Raw genomic sequence first — 8422 nt, 5'->3', positions numbered from 1 at the left:
CTACCAGGTATAAATAAAACACAGAACCCTGCTCTATATCATGCAGAATTGTCCGTAATGTTAGGCCTAACCACCAAAAATTGTAGCACTGATCAAATGTTTAAAGTGAACGACTTTTCACATCACAGCGTTGGAACAGAAAAAGCAGATGGATAGGCCTATGAGTTTAGCAGAATAGTAATGTTGGAGGTAAAATTACCTCCCAGCCGCCAACAACATCAACATTCTTATGTGATTGCAGGAAATATCAATTTTGGTCTAATTTAAAATAAAAATATAATAACAATTTAGTGTAAGTGAAAAAAATATTTAATTACATCCCAAAATGTCCAAAAACATAATAAAACATGTAAATATGCTAAACAAACAAAGGCAGAACAGAATAAGTGGGTGTAAAGTGGGTCCTTGGAATGGAGGCAATGAAACAGTACCTACTGGTCGATGTCCCTTCACTCCTCACTCCTCTCTCTACCGCTCCACAGCAGTAACAACAGTTTTGTCGTAACGCGGAAGGACGCACAGTAGGTATTGTGAACACATTGACGATGAAAGAAGATGTGATATAGCATACAAAAAGTAACATCGTCCCAGGATGAGCGAGATTAGTAGTAAAAAATTGAGTTCCGCCTCTCCTACCGGAGGCCAACATTAGTCTCTCTCTAAGTGCCAACATATCGACGTCAAGGCACGTGGATCCAACCGTCGACCATGTAACATTACGCATCCCAGAGGCTGTATGTCAGGTGAACGTCGTCAGATAGTTAGTTGTCAGTTAGTCGGAGGCTCGGAGCACCAACGTTATAATTCCTCTTGGTTAGTGTCTGAATGTGACGAGGTGGAACCGTCCGATTTACGGTCGACGTCTCGAGACCTCTCCTGCTCCGAAAGCTGCTCGCTCGAGGGGATGGAATTCTTCTTCGGACGGCCTTTTGGTTTGGTTGGAGATTCCAATCCTCCTCCTTGTAGGACCTGTACAGTGGAAACGATTCAAGTTTCAGTGTAAACAGTTCAATAGTCTACAATTAAACGGTTAAGGCCTACCATAAAACCAAGTGAACTCATATCATTCTATATCTAAATCATTCTCCTCCTCATTGTCATATTATTCAGAATAAGACATGAGAACGTACTATTTTCTTCCATTTCATTCGTCTGTTCTGGTACCAGGTTTTGACTTGTAGTTGACTCAGATCCAGACACTCGGCAAGATCTATTCTGCATGGACAAAGACAGAAGCGATTAGAGAGATTTCCTTGACATTTTCCAATATCCCACTATCACGCTGCCTTGAACTAAAAGCAGTCGATAGTCAATGGTAATAAAGAATGATATTTTCTTTGGTTTCATCAGTCCTAACAGCAGATAAGGCTAATTTGCATGTTGTTATGTCTGCCTGTCACTTTTTACTCACAGCAGCAATAACTGGGCTTGGGGATAAACAGAGTTGATTGAAATAATTTGAATACCTGTCTGGTGTTGAAAGGTACTTTTGTTTCTCAAATCTTTTCTCCAGGCCCATGAGCTGCAGCTCAGTGAAGACCGTCCTGCTCCGTCGGCCCTTTTTGGACTTGCTCCTGCCTTCGCCGCCGTGCTCAAGCTTGCTTCGGAGGTGTAGGTCCAGCGGCAGGTGGTGGGAGGCTGAGCCGTTGTGCCGGCCCGGAGCCCCGGATAGGAGAGAAGAGCCTAACGGTGATCCAAATGAACAAGAGAGTGGCGACATGGGGAACTTCAGGATACCCGACTGGTCGGCCTTCAAAACTGCAAGTTAAAAGTCCAACAATATCACATTTAAATTGAGTTATTCTAGGTCTACACGAAGATAATTCATTTAACAATGCCTACAGGCTGCACACTTTACTATTAGCTTGGCAATTACAAACTGATGATGACAGTTTTCTTGGTAAAATAAAGGTTAACATTAATACAGTAAAATGTAACTAACATTTTATTTTATAATAATATAATTATTATTATTTTATTTATTATATTGTTATATCTGTGTATTATTTTGATAATAGTTAAGTCATAGTACTATTTAAGACATAGTTGTTATTATTACGTTATACTAGAATAGGCCTAGGACCACTACAAATAATAATCATTTCATTGTAAAATGGTATTGTATTTATTTCATAATTATGGTAATGCTTATAGCAATAGTTATATTATTATAAGCATTATATATATTTTTTTATATTCTTATGAACAATGAAAGGATCATTTCAATTAATGTAATATGTAACCAAATGCATCTACTTTCTAGTCGAAATATTGACACGCAAAGTGACGTCATGCTACTATTTTCTTAATGTGTTTTTTCACCCACCAACACAGTTTCCCTGAGCCAAATTCATATGACTGCTGATATGCATAAATAGTGGTATTCGATAAACAAGGCCTAGTTTTACAAAACGTATGACCAATCAATGTAAACACGTGTAATACCACTCTGGAAAAAGGACATGAGGCCAATACTCTGAAAGCAGAGACCGGCTGCGTGAAGCAGAAGGCCCGCATCGCCCTTTCTAAAGTTTGGTGACCCAGTGTGACCATTCGTTTGAGTGGAAACATTCACAAAACAAACTTGTCTACCGTTTTTGATAGTTTATATAGTAATATATACTTTAGAAACCTTCTTAAAGATCCAATGAAATTATAATCTTGTTTTTGAAACATGCCTATGGCTTACTGGTAACGCGCCTCTCTCGATTGCTTATTTTGGGGTTCATCCAAGAAACCGTTGGTAGACCTTTGCCCTACTATTATAGCCTATATACATTTGAAAAGTTTCTCGATCGTGCACTTTGTATAAGTAAATACTACCAGAAACACAAATGTAAATAGGCTCATATGCAAAGATGCATTAAATCAACTTGTTTTACGCGGCGCCATTTGGGACAATTACTGCCTGAACGAATAGCTTCAGTTGAAAAACAAAATCAGTCATCTAGAGCAAGTTTTCCCAAACTCGTTCCTGGTCTAGAGAAGACTATACAACAAAGACTAACAGCAAATACAACCTAAATATTCGGATACATTTCGAGCATAAAGTTAAGCAACACCTCCATCTAAAAACAAGCTAGAACCAAAAGTAGTGCATCTTACCCAGGTGGTTGTGGTATGGCCGCGCCGATAACAGAGCTTGTACTCCGAACTTGAGCAGCTCCCCTGCCGGGGTAGACACCTTGTGGTGGTCGGTCAGAATCTCTTCGATCATGAAGCTCCGGTAGCGGTGTGAGTGGGAGCGGTGGTCGGGGTGAGCCTCCGGGGGGTAATAGTGAGCCCCCAAGTCCAAGGGATGCTGCATGGTTCAGTTCAGTCAGCGGGAGAGACGGAGTGCAATAAAAACGTCACTGTTTCTTCCTCCTTGGGTTAGTCTATCTATACCGTAGAGACATGCATTCACATTTAAACAGCCGTCCCTTCTCACTCTACAACTCTGTGAGAGAAGAAGTCACTCTGATGCAGGGTTGGAAGTTAACATCCTCAACTGGACACTGAAATAAACCCTTCCCGATCCTGCGCCGTGGCTGAATTAAACTTGTCCTCTTCTTATAATCTCCTTAAATTTAAACTTCTCCAACCGTTTCTTTGCTGAAACCCAGCTATGCAGATTGCAATTTGGAACCAAACGTCCTCAAAGTGTAATCACAAAGTTTAATTTCCGGCCAATATAAAGTAATACAGTCTACCCCTGTATACCGTAGGCTATAGCGTCGCCGAAGGTATGCATGGAGGACCGCAGTTCAAGGCTTATAAGAAAGAGTCCACTTTCTATGCCCCTCCCCTCCTTAGACGAGCCAGCCTCTCAGATCCGAGGAAGGAAGGAAACATCTACTAACACTACTTTGCATGCTAAAATAGGCTAATTCTTTAAGCAAATTAGTAGGCCTACATTTGGTTAGGACACATTAGCCTACCTGTACTCTGGACCAGAGAAAGCAAGAGAGATTTATTGTGCACAATGTTGAAGGAATGCTGGTATGAGATGGTCAATTTAAAGGGCCCAATGGCTACTTCTTTGAAATGCATTTTACAATTAATGTTAAAAAATGTTGTAGGGGGGGATCACGTGACCCTTGAACGAGATGGCCGCATGAACTAGGAGCTCCGCACAAGTAGTTTCCAATTCCTAATCTTACCTCCACTTCAAGTTTAAACTCATTTAGCTTTAGTCAAAAAGTCATGGCGGCTTCAAAAGGCAACACTACAGGGGACATTTTTACCCGGACTCGAGTACTAGCGACGGAAAAAGCCTCCAAGAAGCAGCTAGCTTCAGAAAAAGCTAGCGCCATTAGCCAGGAGAAAGAGGACCCGTCCCCCGAGGCCCAACGAATGCCAACCTCGCACTCTGTCGAAGACATCTTTTCTGAGCTGAGATCCCAACGTACAGAACTCAACACTAAACTAGATGCCATTAACGCTCAGCTCAGTGCGATAGGGGGCAAGGTGACAATCCTGGAAAATGCCTTGCCTGACATAAACAACAAGATAACCATAAACGCGGGCGCCTGGACGAGGCAGAGGGGCGAATCCTATCCACGGAAAACTTATTGACAGACGCCATGGAAACAATAGCATATGCAAAAAAAAAATTGAGCAGCTGGAAGAGAAAACAGAGGACCTGGAAAACAGGGGGCGAAGGAATAATTGTGTTCTATTAAATCTGGGCGAAAAAGAAGAGGGAAACATGCCACTGATCCGCTACCTGCAAGACAAACTTCCCGAGTGGCTCCACCTGTCCACCGACAGGCCCATAGAACTCGAGAGAGCTCACCGAGCACTGAGGCCCCCACCAGCAGCCAGACAACCACCGCGCCCAATCACCATACGTTTCCTGAGATTCACCGACAAGGAACGAGTCCTACAGGCGGCGAAAACCAACACCATTACAGTGGGAAACGCCAAACTCACCTTACTCCAGGACCTGTCAGCTAGAATACGCCGAAAGCGCCGAGAGTTTGACGAGGTGAAGAAATGCTCCATTGACCGAGGCATCTTTAGGGGATTCAAATACCCAAACGAGCTCAGGATTCTTCACCAAGGAGCCCTGCGACACTTCAAAACTCCCGAAGAGGCAAAACGTTTTTTGAAAGACAACCCCGGTCAATGAGAAATGGACCATTGACTAAATGCGATTAATGCGATTACTGTTATTACTAAAGGAGGTAAGACAACATATAGCCGATATCCAAAGACCCACCGCCCTGCTAAATTTCATTATAGCCGTCCAATCTATATTTATGTTCCTTTAGCTGAGAGGGATAGGCCCCATATTATAACTTAGGCCTACTGTATGTAGGCTGGGCTATTGATTTTATTTTCTCCCTTTCTTAATGTGGTCTGGACGGGGGCTACGTTGTCAGTTACTCAATGCGGGGCGGAGAGGATGAGGCATTTCTTTGGTGGGGAGGGGGAGACGTTGTGCGTTGCTAACTGTTCCCGGTCTTTTTTTTTGTTGGAACACAGAATTGTGACTGAGCGGGAGGTAATAGATCCAACGGGATATGTCGAGTTGTTTGGGAACTCGGCTGGGGTGTTCAGAGATTGTTATTTTATGTAAACCATTTATTTTCCTTTTATGTGAACGCAGCTGTAACTACGATCCACCTTTACCCAGAGATGACTTGCACTAAAGTTCGATTACTGTTTGATGACGATGACTAGTACCTTAAATCTATTGACATGGAACTGCCACGGTCTAGGCCATGCAATAAAACGGAAAAAGATACTATGTGCTCTAAAAAAAGGAAAAAGCAGACATCGCGCTATTGCAAGAGACACACCTCTGTGATGCTGAACATGCCAAACTCCGCAGAGCTTGGGTGGGACAGGTGTATTTCTCATCTTTCAAATCCAACAGTAGAGGTACAGCAATACTTATCCATAAGAATGTTCCATTCATAATTGACAAAAACATATCTGATCCGGAGGGGAGATTTATCTTGATAACTGGGTCACTGTATGGGCAACCAATTACTATCTTAAACATATACGCCCCTAACACAGATACTCCTGCTTTTATGTCGAAAATGATAACTCTGTTCAATGAGCATTGTGTTTCCTTTGGAGTGTTGGCCGGAGATTTTAATTGTACCCTGAACCCAACCCTAGACAAATCATCTCAAATCACCACCACAAATCCTAGATCTGCAAAGATGTTGAACTCTCTTACTAAAGAGATGGGACTGATAGATATCTGGAGAGAGACTAATAGCTCAGCTATGGACTATACATACTACTCTAATGTCCATAACACCTACTCCCGTATAGATTACATTTTTATCCCAAAGAGTTTCATAAATTCAGCCACGTGTACAATCGGACCCATAGCGCTTTCGGATCACGCCTTTGTCCACCTCCGCTTTGACCTCTGCAAAAACATCCCGAGATCAAAGAGCTGGAAATTCAACACCTCCATGCTATCAAACGAAGCATTCCATACATTGGTAACTACATGGATAGACAACTACACACAAGACAACAAAGATTCTCCTGTTTCTCCGGCCACAATGTGGGACGCTGCTAAAGCCACACTAAGAGGTCATCTAATTGCATATGCTTCCTCTAAGAAAAAAGCAATGGAAGCACACAGGCTAGATCTGGAGAGGGAGCTGGAGCGCTGTGAAAAAGTACATTAACAATCCCCAGACAGCACCTCCTGGAGTCAACTTAAAGCAGCCAAAGCCAAACTGAATTTGGACTATACTCGGGAGATTAAAAAAAAGTTTTCTTTACTAAACAGAAATACCATGAGTATAGCAATAGGCCTAGTAGATTGCTTGCTTATCAATTAAAAAAGAGCAGTCAGAGCGTACAATTATGGCTATCCGAACAGCAGAGGATGAGGTCACATATGATCCAAAAAAGATCAATTTAACTTTTCATGATTTTTACTGCAAACTATATACCTCTGAGAGAAAACACACGGAGGCAGAACTCCACTCCTTCCTAGAGGGAATCTCGCTACCTAAACTATCAGAGACCGACCAAGAAGATCTCAACTCCCCCTTCACTCCTGAGGAGATCCTGGAGGCAATTACCTCCATGCCACCTAACAAGTCCCCAGGCCCAGATGGATTCCCCAGAGAGTTCTACAAAGCTTTTTGGCCCCAGCTTAGCCCTATTTTCATGCCAATGCTGGAGGATTTTTGCAAAAACGGAGTTCTCCCAGACTCAATGCACACAGCTCGCATTACAGTGTTGCTCAAAAAAGACAAGGATCCCCTATCCTGCTCCTCCTTCCGGCCCATAAGCTTGTTGGATTTCGACTACAAAATAATCACCAAATTGCTCGCCAAAAGACTAAACACTCTTCTTCCCAAAATAATAAAAGCGGACCAGACGGGATTTATTAGAGACAGATACTCTTCTGATAACATTCGCCGTCTTTTTGATATTATTGATCAAGTAAACGCACAGAAGACCCCTGTCCTGCTGGCTTCACTGGATGCTGAGAAGGCGTTCGACAGGATGGAGTGGAGCTTTCTGTTCTCAGTCTTAGAGAAGTTCAACATGGGCCCAAACTTTATTAAATGGATCAAATCACTATACTCTCATCCAAATGCCATGGTGACTACTAACGGACTGAACTCTGACAGATTCCCTTTGGGACGGGGCACAAGACAAGGGTGCTCGCTGTCCCCACTGCTCTACTTGTTGGGGGCGGAGCCTCTGGCAGAGTTGATAAGGAGCAATCCAAGTATTATGGGTGTTCCTGCAGGCGGCCTGCAGCACAAGATTTCGCTTTACGCGGATGATGTCTTGCTCTACATATCCAACCCTGAGAAATCCCTTCCTCCCATCTTAGATACAATTGCTCAGTATGGCACGTTTTCAGGTTATAAGATTAATTTTAACAAATCCACTGTCTGCCCTCTCAATATTATACTCACCAGTTCTATGAAGACACTATGCCCATTCCAATGGAAGACACAGGGGTTTCAATACCTTGGGATATTCATAACACCAGATCTGAATAGGCTTTTCAAAGAGAATTATCTTCCACTCCTGGATCAAATCAAGAACAACCTCCAAACCTGGATCTCCCTCCCAATTAGCTTAGTAGGAAGAATTAATGTAATCCGTATGAACATCCTCCCTAGACTGAACTATTTATTTCAGATGCTCCCATGCTATCTCCCAGCTTCCTTTTTCAAAACAATTAACCAAAGCATCACCAAATTTATATGGGGCAATAAAAAACCTAGGATCAAGCTTTCCACTCTATCGAAACCTGAATCTAAGGGTGGTCTTGCCCTTCCCTCCCTTCAATTGTACTACTGGTCTGCCCAAATCCGCAACATGCTAACATGGATCACAAACAGACAAGAGTCAACGTGGAGCCAGATAGAAGCCCAATCTTGTGGTTCATTGCCACTAAGCTCAACTATATTCATTGATAACTTTAGTGAAGTGGGCA

The 8422-nt window shown here is 42.7% G+C and overlaps 1 protein-coding gene across 1 annotated transcript; it reads right to left on the bottom strand.

The window, feature by feature from the left end:
* Positions 1-326: 326 nt before the first annotated feature.
* On the bottom strand, positions 327-3708 carry LOC121556590 (homeobox protein BarH-like 1). Its single transcript, XM_041870469.2, has 4 exons — positions 3106-3708; positions 1467-1758; positions 1131-1215; positions 327-969 (listed from the first exon to the last, which is right to left on the bottom strand). Exons 1-4 carry the CDS (start codon positions 3305-3307, stop codon positions 799-801), a joined length of 750 nt encoding a protein of 249 aa, XP_041726403.2. The 5' UTR covers positions 3308-3708; the 3' UTR covers positions 327-798.
* Positions 3709-8422: the final 4714 nt, after the last annotated feature.

Source organism: Coregonus clupeaformis, unplaced genomic scaffold, assembly GCF_020615455.1.
Source record: "Coregonus clupeaformis isolate EN_2021a unplaced genomic scaffold, ASM2061545v1 scaf0444, whole genome shotgun sequence".
Lineage (NCBI taxonomy): Eukaryota > Metazoa > Chordata > Actinopteri > Salmoniformes > Salmonidae > Coregonus > Coregonus clupeaformis.
Note: the sequence above shows the minus strand (reverse complement) of the source record. Positions and strands in the feature narration are given on the sequence as shown.